This window comes from Ambystoma mexicanum, chromosome 6p, assembly GCF_040938575.1.
Source record: "Ambystoma mexicanum isolate Mex_15411 chromosome 6p, UKY_AmexF1_1, whole genome shotgun sequence".
Taxonomy (NCBI): domain Eukaryota; kingdom Metazoa; phylum Chordata; class Amphibia; order Caudata; family Ambystomatidae; genus Ambystoma; species Ambystoma mexicanum.
In genome coordinates, this window is record NC_090935.1 from 29,644,715 (window position 1) to 29,662,920 (window position 18,206).

An 18,206-nucleotide genomic window follows, 5' to 3' on the forward strand; every position below is an offset into this window, starting at 1 on the left:
CGCACCCCGAAATACACGTACCCTGATGGAATCGCGTGTGAAACTTCCCGCGTACCCCTGAAATACACGTACCCTGCTGAAATCGCGTGTGTAACTTCCCCTGCACCCTGAAATACACGTACCCTGCTGAAATCGCGTCTGTAACTTCCCCTGCACCCTGAAATACATGTACCCTGCTGATATCGCGTGTGGAACTTCCCCCGCACCCTGAAATACACGTACCCTGATGGAATCGCGTGTGGAACTTCCAGGCGCACCCCTGAAATACACGTACCCTGCTGAAATCGCGTGTGTAACTTCCCCTGCACCCTGAAATACACGTACCCTGATGGAATCGCGTGTGGAACTTCACGCGCACCCCTGAGATACGCGTACCCTGCTCGCACGGGCCCAATCGCGTGTGGAAATTCCCGCGCAGCCCTGAAATACACGTACCCTGCTGGAATCGCGTGTGTAACTTCCCGTGCATCCTGAAATACACGTACCCTGATGGAATCGCGTGTGGAACTTCCAGGCGCACCCCTGAAATACACGTACCCTGCTGAAATCGCGTGTGTAACTTCCCCCGCACCCCAAAATACACGTACCCTGATGGAATTGCGTGTGGAACCTCCCGCGCACCCCTGGAATACACGTACCCTGCTGATTTCACGTGTGAATCTTCCCCCGCACCCTGAAATACACATACCCTGATGGAATCGCGTGTGGAACTTCCCGCGCACCCCTGGAATACACGTACCCTGCTGATTTCGCGTGTGAAACTTCCCCTGCACCCTGAAATACACATACCATGATGGAATCGCGTGTGGAACTTCCAGGCGCACCCCTGAAATACACGTACCCTGCTGAAATCGCGTGTGTAACTTCCCCTGCACCCTGAAATACACGTACCCTGATGGAACCGCGTGTGGAACTTCCCGCGCACCCCTGAGATACGCGTACCCTGCTCGCACAGGCACAATCGCGTGTGGAAATTCCCACGCATCCCTGAAATACACGTACCCTGCTGGAATCGCGTGTGTAACTTCCCCTGCGCCCTGAAATACACATACCCTGCTGATATCGCATGTGGAACTTCACGCGCACCCCTGAAATACACGTACCCTGCGGAAATCGCGTGTGTAACTTCCCCTGCACCCTGAAATACACGTACCCTGCTGATATCGCGTGTGGAACTTCACGCGCACCCCGAAATACACATACCCTGATGGAATCGCGTGTAGAACTTCCCGCGCACCCCTGAGTTACGCGTACCCTGCTCGCACGGGCCCAATCGCGTGTGGAAATTCCCGCGCACCCCTGAAATACGCGTACCCTGCTCGCACGGGGCCAATCGCGTGAGGTACTTCCCGCGCACCCCAGTGATACACTTAGCCCGCTTGCTGTGCTGGTACAGGGTTAGCGCAGCCCTTTGCGCTGGATTGGGTATATTGATGGCTTTTCCCTGCGCGAGAGGCGTTCTTGGGGGCGTAACTGGCGCTGCTGCAGGGTCGCTGCGCCACTATGCGCCACGGCTGGTTTTGGCGGCTGGAATCCATGAATACGCTGTGCGCGGAACTGGATTTTAGCGCACGCGGCTGGCGCAGGGATTCGCACGTGCACACTGTGCGCCAGCCGCGTGCGCCACTTGTGCGCTGAATTCTATGAATTACCCACTTAGAGTTTCCTGAAAATGTAATTGTAAGTGGGGAGAAGCCGTCAAGACTCTGCAAATGTAATTGTAAGTGGGGAGAAGCCGTCAAGACTCTGCAACTAGTCCTTTTTTAATTAACAGTACCATTCGGCTGGCTTTTTCGATACTATGCATTTTTGGTACGATACTGATGTAACAATTCTGGCAAACTCCTTAGCCATGACCAACAACCTGCCGACTATCAGACCCAGCATGCCTTTCAGCTGTCCCATAACCCCACATTCACGCTATTATTCACTGAACCAGTGTTACTAGACGAGCTCCCTCTCCGATGCATGCTACGTCACTGCACTGCACGCCACGTAGAGATGAAATACCTACAATCTCTCTATTCACCCACAATATCAATTCATCCTGTCTGCTATTATTCATATGGAATACACCATACAGCAGTTGATACCTCTTTGTTTGCCGCTTCATTTGCAGGAAAACATTGCGATGAGAATCGTAACTTGTGAAACAATTCGAATTGTCTCCCCTACCCACGACATCATTGTGAAGGAGCGGCCGGGCCTGGCTCCAGCTTCCAACGCACTCACACTAAATCAAGACAGGAGATCGGGCTCAACTGTGAAACGTCTTATCTTTATTAATGTGTCCCTGCAACTGCCGGCACCCCTGCCAGCCCCTCCCTGACCCTCAACCTCACGGACTTCCTACATTACGATGTGGGCGGGCCACATCTCCGCCCATTGATCCGAGGCCTGACAGTCATCTTACTCTTTTCGATGCATCATGGAGAAAAGGTATTTCTTTGTTAAGTCAATCAGATTAGACTATGACTCTATCAATCCTTTCAAATAAATCTAACAAGCACCTTTCCTTGCCCTACATCAACCATCTGAGCCCTTAAGAATTTTCCCCCATACATGAGACTTTCTCTGAGCAAACTCTTCCTCAAGATGCGCTTTACCTTCTTGGAAATCAGGTACACTTCTTTCAAGCCATTTAGAAAATACTTTTTTCCAATTAGATGACTAGTTTCACAACTAGGCCTAATAACAGCCTCTCTTCTTGCCTCTACAGCAACCAATAGAGCCTCCAACAAATGTTGCCTCTAAGTCATACAATAATACGTTTTCTGAAGACGCCACCTACGATTATAGGTCAGTGCAACTCTACGGTGCTTTTCTTAGCCTTAGACACAAAGCTGCTTTGATCACCCAGTCCCCCTCCCTTTGTTTTCAACTTTTTATACTTGGTCCTTCCAGATGAATGAGCACACCCATGTCTACGAGCCTTTTGTCAAACATCACCTCATAGAGTCCTGAAGACAGTTTGGAGCATTGTTTATTCTGCACAACTCCGAAAACCTGAGGCTAAACTACTTCCGAACTAGTAACACTAAATTTTGTGTTGACAGGATATGTACTGCTAAATGTTGTGACACTACATTAACCACTATCAGTGTGCTTCTAACCTCACTATGTACAGATTTGTATGCTTTTTGCCCATTACATGACTAGTAAATCTAGCCGTTTGTCTTTTATTATGTATCTTAAATACAAATAGATTTGGTTTTGTCAGTAATTTATTTACTTTCGTTTGTGTGATCAAATGGTGAGATCATAATAATTTCTAGCCCCCTGTAGTTTTGCTTGCACCTCCTGTGCTTCAAAGAGAGGTGTAGCCTTGCCCCGTTGTCCTTTCTCTCAATTATTCATTTACCATCTCGAGACAGGTCCCCCGACAACAAAAAAGAGTGTTCCTGTCCTATTTTCTTTACTTCTTACCAGAGACTGCCAGCAAGAGTCCAAAATGAAACACACTGATGGCAGCACTGTGGGGCCTAACTTCACTGGCACTGCAATCTCCACGGACCCAAAGTGGAATCTTATCCCACCTTCATCGCCATCTGAAGTATTCACACCAACAGGTAAGTTGTGTCTTCCAAGGTATCCTTATTAAGATCTCTCCTTAATAGTAACAGGCCCCACATACGTGCTATCCATTCGACAGCCCTCCTTCAACTGCCTTTTCTAGAGCCCTCACCACCTCATCACTCATTCCATGCACTCTACATTACACCTTCCCTCCCATAGCCCACGTGATGGTGCAGGTATGGCATTGTCATATACATTGGAATACAACACAAACTTCGATGTGAATTCCATGATCCAATTCTCATCTTTAGTAAGCAGACCAGTTCTAATGCTTTTTAAAACGTTAGCATAGGTGAGGTCTGCGGACTGGCGCATGTTTTGAGTTAGTTCTCTTTAGTGAAAATGTTACCAGAGGTTTACATTGCCAATGCTGCCGAGGGTATTGTGGCATTGTTTGTGTCCTAATGTTTTAAAAACAGGTTGACCTTTCACTGGTGTTAACTGTAGGATGTCTCTGAAAACAATAGCATGTTTCCTGCAAACAGTTCTTGGTTTTTATGACGTCTAGCATTCTGAGATGATTTAAAGCCAAAATGAGGTTGGAAATCATGTTTACTTCATGTATCAGGAGCACGTTCATTTGTTTTAGAATTCTGCGTACTTCAGTAGCAGCTTCTGCTGATAATCTGATGTATTCTAATTTGTTTTGTTGTTCTTTAGGGAGGAGTAGTTGTTGGTGTAAAGTTACACCTCCTATGTTGTAGGCAGCTACAACTGTGGGGGCTGTTACTACAGCTGAAAGGTTGTTGTTTGTTAATTTTTGCAGAAATGTGCTGATTATTTTAATTAAGAATGTTTTACCAGAACTAGCTTCACCACTTTCATACCTGAGCAGAAGTTTATAATTTTTACAGCTGGTTTTAGTTTCATGTTTAGTTTAGTTTATTTATTTGTATAGTGCGGCCGGACCCTGAGGTAACTGGGCGCATTAACTTAGGAACAGCAGTGTTACAGAAGGTTGCACATACAATGTATAGCATTGGATAATACAATGTAAGAGTTACTGTGAGGGACCAGTTTACAGAAAGTTGCACATACAGAGTATAACATTGGATAATACAATACAAAGTTACTGTGACGGACCAGGTTACAGAATGGCATATATTCGATAACAGGGTACAAGTGGTAAAGAGGCATACTTGGTGATACGCCTTAGAATGAGAGATCTTTTAAATATAAAGAGAGCATGGCGCAGAGTTTGGCTAAGCGCAGTAGGCAGTCTATTGCTGAGTTGTGCGTAGTTCCTTTACCTTGGCTCGGAACGACCAGAAAGATGTGTCATCTCTGATTGACATAGGTAATGCATTCCAGGATTTGGCTGCTAGTACGGGAAATCTGGCTCCCCCAGCTGTTTTCAAGTTGAACCTTGGGATGTTGAGTTGGTGGCGGTATTGGGATCTAGTTGGTCTGGTAGAGATCTGTCTTGTATATGTGTCTGATAAGTAGAGAGGGGCTGTCAGGTAGAGGCATTTGTGTGTAGTGACCAGTGCATGTAGTTTAATTCTCTCATGGATAGGGAGCCAGTAAAAATCCTTTCTAGCAGCAGAGATATGGGCCTTGCATGGGAGATTAGGGGTGCATCTAAGGGCGTTGTTTTGGAGTATCTGTAATCTGTTCAAATTGTGGTTCGTGGAACCGAGGAAGAGTGTGTTGCAGTCGTCCAGTTTGGATAATATGAGGGCCCTAGCCAATGTGAGGAGACTGTTGGCGATAAGAAGAGTTTGCAGGCATTGATAAATTTATTGATGTAAGTTGTGGGTGAGATGGTGGTGTTAATTTGTTTTTTGAGGGAGAGAGTAGAGTCAAAATAAACACCCATTGTCTTGACTTCTTTTGATACTTTTATGATGTTGCCATCAATGACAAATTATTGTTATCTGGGGTCAAGTTTATTGAGACGGGCCTGTGATCTGACTATCAGCAGTTCTGTCTTGTCATCGTTTAAGCAGAGGCTGTGGGTGGCCATCCGTGCTTGGATTTCAAGGTAGATCTCGTTTAGTTTTACAACATCATCCTCGTAGATACCCGTGAGCGCAATGAGGACCTGGGTGTTGTCTGCATAATTAGTATATTTGACTCCCAGATCGTCAAGGTGGTCAAAGAGGAGCTTGGTGAAGATATTGTAAAGTGTGGGGGAGATGCAGGAACCTTGGGGACCTCCACATTGGATCGTGACGGGGTCCGTCATGTCTGACAGGAAGTACCGAATCCAATTGGTGGCATCCTAGGAGAATGCAGCAGCCAGAGAGGGGTTTGGTGAGTATTTGGTGATCGACTAAGTCGAAGGCTGCAGATAAATCTAACAACGGCAGGATGGCCAGATTGCCCTTGTCTTTGGCTTCATTAATATGGATTTTTAGGTCCAGGAAGGCTGTTTCAGTCCCATGCCTGGGTCTAAAGCTGGATTGTCGCAGTCCTAGAAAGTTTTTGTCTTCTAAATGTTGTTGTATTTGGAGGTATGCTACTCTGTCTATTATTTTGAGGAGGAAGGGGACAGTCGTAATGGGCCTGCAGTTTGTAGGTGTAATGGGGTCAAGGTTGGGTTTTTTAAGCAGAGGGAGGACCCAGGCCTCTTTGAGGTTGTGTGGGGCTGCGGAATTTGTAAACGATGAGTTGATCAGGGTGGTGATAAATGGGGCTAGGTCTTTGGCCCTGTCCTTGATGACTGATGCTGGACATAGGTGACATAGACAATTGGATGGTTTTAGGCTAGCAATTATATGATTTACTTCATCCTCTCTGACAGGAGAGAAATGGAAGTGGGGCAGTTGGGGTGTGAGGTGAACTTTTCTGTGTAGTTATAGGTAGAGAGAAGTTGATGAGATGGTGGTCTGACCAGGCGCATGGTGTGATATCTGTCAAGGAGATGTCACAGTTGACGTCGGCCAGCCAATCTTGAGTTCTGCCTTTAGCATGTGTGGGCTTGTTGATACCTTGTGTCAGGCCTAATTGTGTAATGGTGCCATTGATCAGAGAAGCATTAGTATCATTAGGGTCCTGAAGGCCGAGGTTGAAGTCGCCTAATAATATCATTTGGGAGCCTGGTTTAGTAGTAGTGGTTAAAAGGTGGGAGATGTCCTCCTCAAAGGAAGTGATTGTGCTTGGTCTGGATACAAGGTGAACAAGTACAGTTCTGGAGCTGGACAAAGGGAGTTTAAAGGATAGGAGTTCGGCAGAAGATATGTCTAATTTGGTGACTTCTTGGATATTCAAATTAGATTTAGCATTGACAGCTACCCCACTCCCTATCCCGAGTGGTCTATCTGCTCTGATAATAGAGTTATTTCTCCGGTATGGCAATAGAGAGGGATGGTCCGGCAGCAGCATGTAACCAAGTTTCTATTACTGCAAGGAGGTCTAGGTTAATGGATGTAATCACATCTGCAATATCGAGGGCATGGGCTACTAGGGATCGTGCGTTGATGAGGGCACCTTTGATTGTAGTAGTAGCAGAGGCCGCTAATTCGTCGAGTGGGAAATCACACGATGAGGGAGGGGTGAAGTTGTAGGAATTGTTGGTGGGAGAGGCTTGTGGAACAGGAGGTGGCGATTTAAAGTTCTCTGAGTGTGAGGTGGGAGTTCTCAAAGGCATATGTTTAAGACTGGTGCAGGATCTTAGTCTAGTGTTTCTTAAAGGCACGGGACATTCAATGTCAAAACTCCTAATGTTGGGTGTGTTTAGGCGGGTGCCAAGTTTAGTGTTTCTCAACTGAGTGGGGCATGGGATAAGGGGTGTGGGTGGAGTGGCAAATTTGGTGATCCATTCTGTAGGTGATAGTAGTGGCTGAGGGGGGTGCAAAACTCTGGAGGGTATAAGAAGGGGTGTTTTATCCCAGGTGTTAGGTGGGAGGTTCGAGGGTGATATGTTGTGGAATAACGGGAGGATAGTGGCCATAGTAAGTCTCACTCTTCTTAGTGAGGCCACATTTGAGTACTGGTTAGTTGGAGGAGGTGATGCAGTTACAGCAGTAGTCAGATAACAGTCAGCTAGTTCCAAGGGTAATTTAGGTTATGCAATCACGCTGTGTCGGATTATTGTACCGGTTATGCTGTAATCTGTGGTGATAGCCTAATTCAGATTATACATCAGGCTTACGCAATAGGCTAATTCAAGTTATGTATCAATCTGCAGAAATAGGCTAAATCAGGTTAGACATCATACTGCAGAAGTAGGCTAGTTCAAATTATGCATCGAACTACAGAGATATGCTAAATCAGGTTGTGCATCAAGAATAAACGCTAAATCAAGTTAAGCATCAAACTACAGAAGTAGGTTAAATCAAATTATGCATGGTCTAAAACCATGTTCAATTTCTTGGGTGACTTCATGATAAATGGTGAGTTGTTCATCATGTAGCAGTGATTCCAGCACTGACAAGTCTTCCTGAGATTGTTTGTATTGATACATGGTATTTTTTACCTCAGTCTTGGCTATTTGCTCTCCAAGTGGTTCTTGGATTCCTGTATGGGAAGGTTGACTTCCCTCAGTAGTGTCTTTGTCTAGTTGAGCTTCAATGTCTTCCTCTTGGTGTTCATTGTGCAACATTTGTTTGTATTGTTTGATATTGTCATTTGTTATACTGCTTTCATTTGCTTTGAATACAGTCATAGCCAACTAATAATTATTTTTCTTTTCTCCAAGGTTTAAAAAGTTGTAGTAAGGCCATGTAATACAGTTATCTATGTTGTGGAGATTTTAATGATTTAAATGATAACTTTATATGATTAATTAGACTGGGTTTGGTGAGTTTCACTAGGCCCCCTTCACAAGTTGAGACTGAATATTTGCCAGTTTTGTCATTTGGTATGACATTGTTTTTGTAGGTGTATTTTTGGGCAATGTCTTACAGACACATGTTTTCCAAAGCAGTACTTCCATTTGGGTAGTATGAGTCAATTACATTGTTTTTTTTTTAAATGTGTGGCTGTTGGGATCATTTGTGGCTGTGTTTTCTATCTCTTGGTAGGATTTTAGTACTCTTTTCCAAGATGAAGCTTGTCCAGGGTTCACCCAGACAATGGGATCAGATTTGCCATTCAAGGCTGTACCTGTTAAATGGTTTGCTGCTTCATAGCACCTGCATTCTCTATGGGAGAGCATTTTTATACCGAAGCAGTACAATTTTTGTGATAGTGATTTTCCAGATGATATGTCATCCCAGAGGTCTATTAGCTCTGTTTTCCTCAGCTTTGGTGAGAGGCTGTGACATATCTTGCAACTGCAGTGGAGTTGTCTGCAATGTACCGTATGTCTATGTTTGCATTCCTCAAGAGGGCAATTATTGATGTACTTGGATTCTTCGTCCCTTTTAATGTTGTATGTATTTTTAAGGGATTTGCCTTTTACGCTGCGTCTAACAGAAGACATCAATCTATTTATTTCTTTTTTGCAAACTAGTCTATGGAAGCCAAAGCAACATTTGGTATAGTATTTGCCTTTGTTTTTATACCTACATCAGCAGTATTTGCCACACTTCTGTTTTGGAAGCATAAGATTTGTGTTTGTAGGTCACTATCTGTGGTTTGTGAAGGGAGTAAATGTGGGGTTTTGGAAAGTCAACTCGCGCTCCACCATACGCCTTTAAGACGACCAGATGGTCGAAACACGTGTTGGCTGTCCATCATAATCAATTAAAGCTATGTTTCCTAAATGTCTGATTTGACATCAGTGTTATTAATACAAAAATGTTGCTTTTAATTTCAAGGGTGGTGCACGAGTTGCCTTACCAAAACCCCAAATGTACTGTTTCTAGTTCACAAACCTTGTGGGTGGTTTGTGGGAATAGTGAGCTTGCTGACATCCAAACTTTTTTTTTTGGTACCATTTCTTTTCTGTACTCTCATAGGAAATAGTGTGGTCAATAGTGCACAAGAGTTTGAACGAACCCACGTGCTAAAAGGTTTGTGAAGGTATATTGCAGGTAATGTATTTTCAATGAATTGTAAAACAGTGGCATCACTATTATGGCCAAATTCAGGAGCATCTTTTATCCACAAAAACATGATGTGTGGTGTGGTGCTCCTCTGGATTGATATTCTTTTCTCCAAAAGAAGTATTGCACTTCTCTGAGTGGAGGGGTAGTTGTATTGCAGATAAAATGCAGCATAGCAATGAAGCGATGGTGAAAGTACCATGATACATTGTCAGGGTCAAGGGAACAGAGTTCTCCTTTTATATCTCTTCTGTCTTTATTTTATTTTGCAGTGCGTAAGAAGTCGTGCAAGTCATCCAATGCATACTCTTTGTGTTTTATTTTTTTAAGTAGTTGGGTAGCGGATATGTTTAAAAAGTTAGAGCCTCTTTTTTTATTTGTGTGTGCAACTTCATACCATAGAGTTACTAGATCACTTTCGAAGCAGAGGTGGAAAATGTATTCAACCTTTTGTCTGAATCCGGTGTCTTCAGAATACATTCTTAAATAGCGATATTCTGATGCACTAATTATCTTCTTCCTTTTCCTTTAGAAAAGAGTAGAGGAAATGAACGCGCTTCTACACTTTTTTCCATATGCACATTGGGGATCCTTAGCTTTGATGCATTTGATATGTTTCTAAGGCATCGCAAATTGTGTCTTTAGAGTGTACTGGGTGAATTGTGCACTGGGCTAAAATGCTGGCTCCAATAACAGGCACTACACGTTCAAATTGGCCAGTTGATGGTGAGTCATGAAGAAGCTGGGTGTTTTCTCTTAAGTTTTTCTCTATGTTTATATTTCTGTAGTATTCATTGTTTTCTTTTAGATATTGTAGGGTTTGTTTAACTTTGTTTAAATTGGACTAGTAGTTGCCAATTCTTTTTGTCTTTTGTTGGCACACCATTAACTAGTAAAATTAAAGATTGATCTGTTGGCCGTTGGACTCCTAGAGCTTGTATATTTTCTTTTAGATATAATGGCAAATATATTACTTTGCCACAGATATGCTTTAGTAACTCGGATGGAGGTCATTTGACTGATTTTGGTTGAAGGCGTATTATGGTTTGAAATGGGTGCACTGTTAGGATTATAATGCTCTCGTACATGTTCATTTCTGCTTTTAGATATAATGCTATTACGATTCTTCATTGTCTTCTATTTTGTAGGCTAGATCTACTATTTTTGTGCTCTTTTTATAAAACGGTCTGCAACAACAGACACATATTTGGACTGGTATTTCCGCAGATGTGTTTTGAAACTTAGCTATTTCTTGTTTGTATGTCTTTATTAGAACGTTGTTGTTTATGAGTTTTCTAAAGGTACAGAATGTTCTAAGTCACATTCAGTTCCAATGTATTTACATTAGATGTGCTCTATTTCTTGAAGCAGTTCTTTGGCTGTTCCATGTAGGAGAATGTTATTTAAATTTAGCAGTTCTAGAGCTGGGCTTTTTGCATAGTGTAGTCGATGCACAAGATCACGTATGGTAGAATGGTGTGTCGCTAACATCTTGATGTGGTGGAAAGTGCTTTTGCAAGCAGTTCCTAAAATGCAAGCTAATGAATGTCCTCGCAGACCAGTGTGGCTACGGACTGGACAGGAGTTTATGGTTTGTAAAGTTTTTCTTTTTGCTTTTGTGTTTTAGTTTCAAATAGTGATTGAGGAATTGCCCTAAAGATTTAAAGGATTGTTGGTGTACATTACACATTGAGCTGCATGTCCATTTGTACACTGGATGGTTTGTTTGAATGAAAGGAGCATTTGGTTCAAAGTTTGGTGGGGATGTTTTTTCTATCAGGCCTTCTTTTGCCTTAATGGTGTCTCCTAACATTTTCATACCCTCGTCCATCACTGTCTAAGGCAATTGTTATTTTTTCTTGTTAATAAGCCTCTTCATTGAAATGCTGCTTTGTGAATCCATTCACAGAACCATTCGGTTCTGTGCTGCTTATGTGAATACATTCCCAATAACAGAAGTTTGAAAAGGTCTTTATATTGACACAGCACATGTTTAGAAATACTTTTTGTATATATTGATTAATTTAGTTTTATTTATTTAGCTATTTATTCATTTTTTTATTCATCAATTTTTTTTATTTTTATTTGTATCGCGCTGATCGCTCGCAGGCATCAGGGTGCTACAAAGAGATGCTAAACAATAAAGACATACAATGACAGGACAGCTGGCAAACCAGAGTGAACAGAACAATTACATAGGGTGGTGTCTGTATCCTACTTTCTTGAAAAGCTGAGTCTTCAATTTTTTTTCCAAAGCTTGTGAGGTTGGAATCTACTCTCATATTTAGTGGTAGGTTGTTCCATTTGCCAGTGGCAACTGGTGGAAAAGCTCTGCCTACTCCATTCAATCTCATGTATGTGGGTACCACAATTTGGCCCGTTGTTTCTGATCTGAGGGTTCGGCCTGGCATGTGTCCACGATTTTGGATGAGATAAACCGGGTTTGCCCATGGAGACACTTTTGGACCAGTATCATCCCTTTAAACTGGACCCTGTCTTCCACCTTGAGCCAGTGCAATTCCTTCCTAGCATTGCTGATGTGTTCGGTTTTAGATTTCTGCTTGACGAATCTAACAGCATTGTTCTGAATGTGCTGGAATTTGGTAATACATTGTTTACTTGCACCAAGCATTAAAGCATTCCTATAGTCGTGACATGAGAGGATGATTGCTCTGGCTAAGGTAGCACAGTTCTCCTTGCTTAAGATTAGTTTAATTGCTCTGTGGAGTCTTAGATAATATGACCAGTTCTTACTGACATATGATGCCTGCATCAGTGCTCATAGAGGCCTCCAGATACACTACCCAGGTCTTGACCTTGCTCATTACTGGTATTGGGAGATCTTTAATGAGGAAGGAATCATATCGGGGTGTTCATTTAGCTTGTGCTTGGGTGGATCCAAAAACCATCAGTTGGGTTTTATTGCCATTAAGGCAGAGCCAGTTATGGTCCACCATCAATTATATGTTGTTGTAGAGTATCTTAATGGAGTCGCTGTCCTTCCCATAGTCTCCATTTACCTCCACTAACAGCTGAGTGTCGTTGGCGTAGTTAGCGAAATAGACATTGATGGTGTAAGGATTTCGCAAAAGAAATGTACATATAGATTAAAGAGTAGTGGTGATATACTGGATCCTTGTGGCACTCTACACAGTATGTCCATTACATGGGAGAATTTATCACCCCAGTGTAGCTTGGATTTTCTGTTGGTTAGAAATTACATAAGCCATGTGGTTGCCTCCTCCAAGAAATAAGCGACTCTCTCCAAAGTTAGTGGTTTCATTCTTTTTTAAATCAATATAAACAATTTTCTCTTTAATAGAAAAGCACTGTCAATTAAATCTTGCTGGATGTGTCGCCTGCTGCACTTTTTCCGGGTAGGTTGTGAATTGTGAAGAACTCTACAGTGGAACATTTTCTTTAACATCTGTTTTTTTCGATTGCTTTACTGTGACTACGTTATCACTGGTAGATAGAGGGTTAGGCTTGTTAGTTGGTCTGCTTTTCATTGTACATCTTTGTTTACCTTTAGTGTTTGCAAGAGGGGCCTTACCTTTTTTAGTCATCGCTGGTTTAGTTTTGTTGAGTGATGTAACTAGCTCTTTTGTTGTAATGTTTTCTATACATTAATTTAGCGGTGGATGACTATATGGTGTAGTTTTAGTCTTATCTGCTCTATTTGTTCTTTCTTTTCTATCTAGTTGCTTTTTAATAAGAATTTTGTTGTGTCTGTTGGGAAAAGAGAAAGTTTGCATTGGAAAGTTGTGCAATAAATATGCATGTATGGTGCATGTGTTTGTGGGTGTGATTGGAGAGATGAATAGAGTGCAGTTTGATTGTGAGGTGGTATATTAGGTGTGGTTGGGAAGGTGTAAGAGTACGAGTCTGCAGAGATGTGATGGTGCTGGGTTAGTGAGTAAGGGAGTGGTGTTGTGATGAAATCTGTAGGGTGATTGTGCTGTTTTGAGCAACAGAATGGGTCTTGCAATGGTGGTGTGTAGATGGGAACAGTAAGAATGCGAATGTGGAACATAATGGGTTAAATTGAAAGAAATGTTGGTTTGAAAACGGTAGTGGTGGGTAATATGTAGTGGAACGGTGCTGCTGTAATTACATACATATACATGGTACATTAATATACTTACTTTGTTGGATGTGAAGGGTATTTTTTTCAGGTGTTTTCTTTGGAAATGTGCTTCTTTCCTGTAATTGTAAAAGAAATTGTGATACGTAGTAATGGCGAAGTACTTTTAGTAAGCAAGTTTCATATTTATGAAGGAAGGAGTGGTGGGGAAAAACAGTTAATACTATTGGTTGACAGTTAAAAATGGTTGCTTTTCGGAGCATTTTCTTGAAAGTTAATAAATACGTATGTGTATTTGTAGAAGCTCTGTAATGTTTTGTAAAAGAGATTAAAAGTTGTTGGAAAAGATTTATAGTACACTTTTAAATGACAGTTGGTGTGCGGAGGTTTAATATGTCAGGAGTATATGCATATTTGCATACATGATGCATTCTAATCTGTAGGTGTTTATTTAGTCATAGATTTTTTGTTTGCATTTTGGGACTTGTAGTTCCACTTTTTCCATTGTGAAAGTTGGAGTACAGGTCACAGAATGTAGAGAAAAAAGTTTGACTGCATAAGCAGCTGAAGATTGGAGTGGGTTATGTTAGGAGGTATACATGTATTGTCAATAGATCAAAATGGCACTCACACTCAATGAGTGCCAATTACAAATGGTGTACAAATCTATTTTATCTGCTTTTACTTTCTTATATGAACAAGTGACAGGGCTGCTGTAAAAGCAGATATGCATTTTTAAACTTTCTTCAAAATGCTTCACAAAAAAGATATTTTGAAAAGCACAGCATTTTACGTGTTTATTTGACATACATATCACAGTTTTTAATCTTGAAGTTAAGGCATGTTTTTTTCATTGCAGTATGGGGGTTGCAGTTTGAGTTGTATTATGGGCAAAGTTAATTGGAAGTGCCAGAATGCACAGAGAAAAGGAACGACTTAAGAAACACCTATACATTAGAATGCATGTATGTATGTGCTGCCAGCATATTAAACTGGCAGACACTAAATGCCACCTCAGTGCCATTTACATGGTCTACAGGTCTATTGTATGTGCTTCCCCTCATTTTATGAAAAAGTGACATAGTGCTGCTGTACATGAACAGGAATGTTTTTAGTTTGATCAAAATGCTTGTACAAATAAACATTTTGAAATTCAGAGCATTCCAATTATGTGAGCAGGTGCTGAATGCTGCAATGCATTGTATTTGCTGGACTGGTTAAAAAAGACAATATGCTTATTGAGAATCTTATTACAGGGTAAGTAGCAGGAACCCTTTATATATCACTAAAAAAAAACTTTATTGAAGGGACGTTATGGTTAAGTTGCCCTAACAAAGATCTGTACACTTCACTACCAAAATAATTTCCACCTCCCCTTTACGCTTCAAATTAAAACCGAAAAACCCCTGAAATTCGACAGTTCTGGTAAACTAAGCCCCCAACCCTGCCACCGCACCTGTGCACTGCTAACACTAACACCCACATCATGAAAGATGTCATCTGAAATGTCATTGATGACATCAATGATGACATCACTTGTTTAGCTCCTTTCTTTTCCTTCCCTGCCATAAATATATATGTGCATTCAGTAAAAAAAAATCACTAAAGGAATGTTATACTTCACAGTGCAACCAAACACCACTGCACATTCCCCCATTATAATAAGCTAAGCAACCATAACTCGCACCATCTATGTGCATTGCTAAGACTAACACCCAGGACATCAAAGATGACATCACACATATCATTGGTATGTCGGGCGCATCCACACATTCTGACACACATCACGGCTCGCTGTAGCCAATCGGCGCACACGTCGCATGTCTGCGGTGATGACGCCAGCCCCCCAGCCAGTCGGTATCATGTCCACGAAGCGAACAGGGAAATGTGACCGCGGAGCGGACATAGATATCACTAATTTATTCAGACATATTTTTTGGTTGTTATAAAGGGAAGTACATACATGTCTTTGAAGTGAAGGATTAAAACTGTTGAGCGTCCTATCCTTTTTATTTCTGAAAGTTTGTCAAAGAGAATATTGACAAACTGAATGTTGTTGTCACGTGGGTATGTTTGAAAGCCAACAACTGTACCCAGTGCTCCATTAACTAGTCCTTGCTCCATGTCAAGGTTACGTTTAAGCATTACTCTACTGTTTAAGGATAATGTTAATATTTTCACCAACCCAGCTGTTTTGGAGATAGAATTCTCTAAGGTATTTAGTCTTGTTGTGGCTTGTTGACACATGGGTAGTGTCATACCATGTATGTCCAGTTTGTCCGTGAAGCAAATTTCAATTATTGGTTTCATTTCTTTTTTCAACATTGTTTCATTGAATTTGGAACAGCTTTCAAGAGTTGGCATTGTAGGGAAGGGTAGGTCAATAGGACCCCCCCTACCACTAAATGTCCCACCCTGGTTAAGACCCATGACTCGTCGGAAGCCCCCCGGCCTCCCGGGCCCAGGCGGCGGGGCGGCTGCAGGCCGACACGTGGGACTGCACCACCATGTTATGTGGCAGAGCATAGACGCTATCTTGTATTAAGCCATCCCCATCTTGCTAGATATGTGCATATCTAACCCAAGGCAGAAACACTGAATGCTCCAGAGTGACCTCCACTTGACCGCGCTCACAGAGGCCCACACATCCCCCACTTCCCACTGCAAGGCAGATCCGCTGAGAACACGTTCTCACGAGTCACCAGACGCGAGCCAACAACAAAATAAAACACTGTAGCCGTTAACCTTCCGCAGTACATCACTGCCCCAGCCATGAACGGGAACATTAGGATGTAACTGAGACCAGCCCAAACCCTGCAGGCCCTGACCGCTGCACCAAGCCCCCCAACTATAGACGGCGTGGTGCCTTGCACCCATACCCACCCGAAAAACCCTTGCAACATGTAGAAACCATTTATGTAATATGTGCCTTGTTGACTAATGTTCGCTGCTAATGTAAAGGAGAATTGGTAAAGAGAAAAATGTGCAACCGATATTGTATATAGTGAATAGATGTACAAGGACTGGCCAGCTGATAACAATGAACAATAACCTGTGTTGCTCTCTTCATACTCTCTTTATACACACCTGCCTGACACTACCTCATGTTCGTATGTCAACTGTAGATGTGAAATGCTATGTAAAAAAGTATGATCCCCAGCTAGTATCCCATGTAAATACAAATACATATGAGTGCTTTTAGGATTCCCATGTGTTGTTAGTCGCCCCTCACCCATACTACAGTAAAACCACCTTGTGCAAGATGCCACGCACAGAGCTGCAAGGCCATTTCCCCCTCCTCCTGTCCCCCTCCTCCTGCCCAGGTCCTCTCGAGATAGACGGTGTTCAAACAGCATAGCCCTGCCTTCCCTCCCGATCCTGCAGGACCCGTTTCAAGCATCCACCACCCTCCCCCATGTCCGAGGACGCCACAGCCTGACTCCATGACTTACGAGCTACCTGGTCCTAAATCCCACCGCCTTTAAGGCACTATCACATGCCTCGCACGGGTCAGTAGCACCTCCATCGACGCCGAGTTAATGACCCTAGAAAGGGGGGCGCCCACACGTGTACCAACAGATCGTAATACCATCCTTCACCGAAATTGCCAAGGATGGTTAGTTAAGCACCCCCGCCCATGCCCCTGACTACGCCCATGAGACTTAATTGATCTAAGGTCAGCGCCTACAAGAGTTGCAAATGAACAGGGCACATGAAGTATGACGAATGGGTGGGAATGTGTGGCTAAAAGGGCAAATGTTAGTTTAGTTATCAATTGTTGTTACAAGGCATGTCCGGCCAGGCGCTACACCCCGATGAGCCCAGCTGACCTCCCACCCCACGTGGCGCAGAACCAACGTCCGTCAATCCTGGAGAAGGAACTGTATACATTGTATACCACCTAGCCATCACCACCCAATTCCTGAGACTCTGTGGCCCCTATAGCTTACCTCATGCATGACGTGTATTTGTAATATAACTCACTGTCTTTGATATTGTCAGACAGAGCACTCTGGGAGTTTGCAGAGTCCTTTGCATGCCCTATATTGAATTATATAAAGCTCTTTTTTATCTCACCCGCACTTGGTCCTGGCCTCATTCCGCTTCTGGGGTGTGTCCATTATTGCCTCTCACTAAGGGGGGTTCATTTCTGGGGACACTTACATTCAGTGGTGACCCCATAGACATGATTTGTTTTGTTAACTTTAAAACTGTCCCCTTGGCACGAGACGACCCCGGCTGCAGGGGAGACGCACAGCGCGCCCGCTCAACAGAGCCGCCTACCTACGGCAACTGGTAGACGTGCGCATGCAGTTAGGGCGAGAGGGTACGGGTCCCGTTTCAAAAAACCCTTAGTACCGCTCGCCGAAGCCGGGTGGGGCCATTGAGTGCGAGGCCGCGCTGCTTGGACGGACCAAATCCGGAGAGTCTCGGATCAAGACGGGCACGTGAGTATTAAGTGCGAGTGATATTAAAAGGGAAAATTTTTTGTTTTTTTGGAGGACAAGGGGAAACAAGAAAAAGGGAGAGGGGAATATAAGGGGAACTTTCTTACTTCTAATACTTTCTCTTTCTTTGCATATGGCCATTAGGACACTAGAGTGAAAAGGGAA

General features: G+C 43.0%; 1 protein-coding gene across 1 annotated transcript in view; it reads left to right on the forward strand.

The window, feature by feature from the left end:
- Positions 1-5,808: 5,808 nt before the first annotated feature.
- Positions 5,809-18,206, forward strand: part of LOC138510645 (vomeronasal type-2 receptor 26-like) — a 219,785-nt gene continuing 207,387 nt past the window's right edge. The window contains exon 1 of the mRNA XM_069626433.1: positions 5,809-5,832. Within this exon, the coding sequence (XP_069482534.1) occupies positions 5,809-5,832 (24 nt within the window). The remainder of the gene's footprint in view (positions 5,833-18,206) is intronic.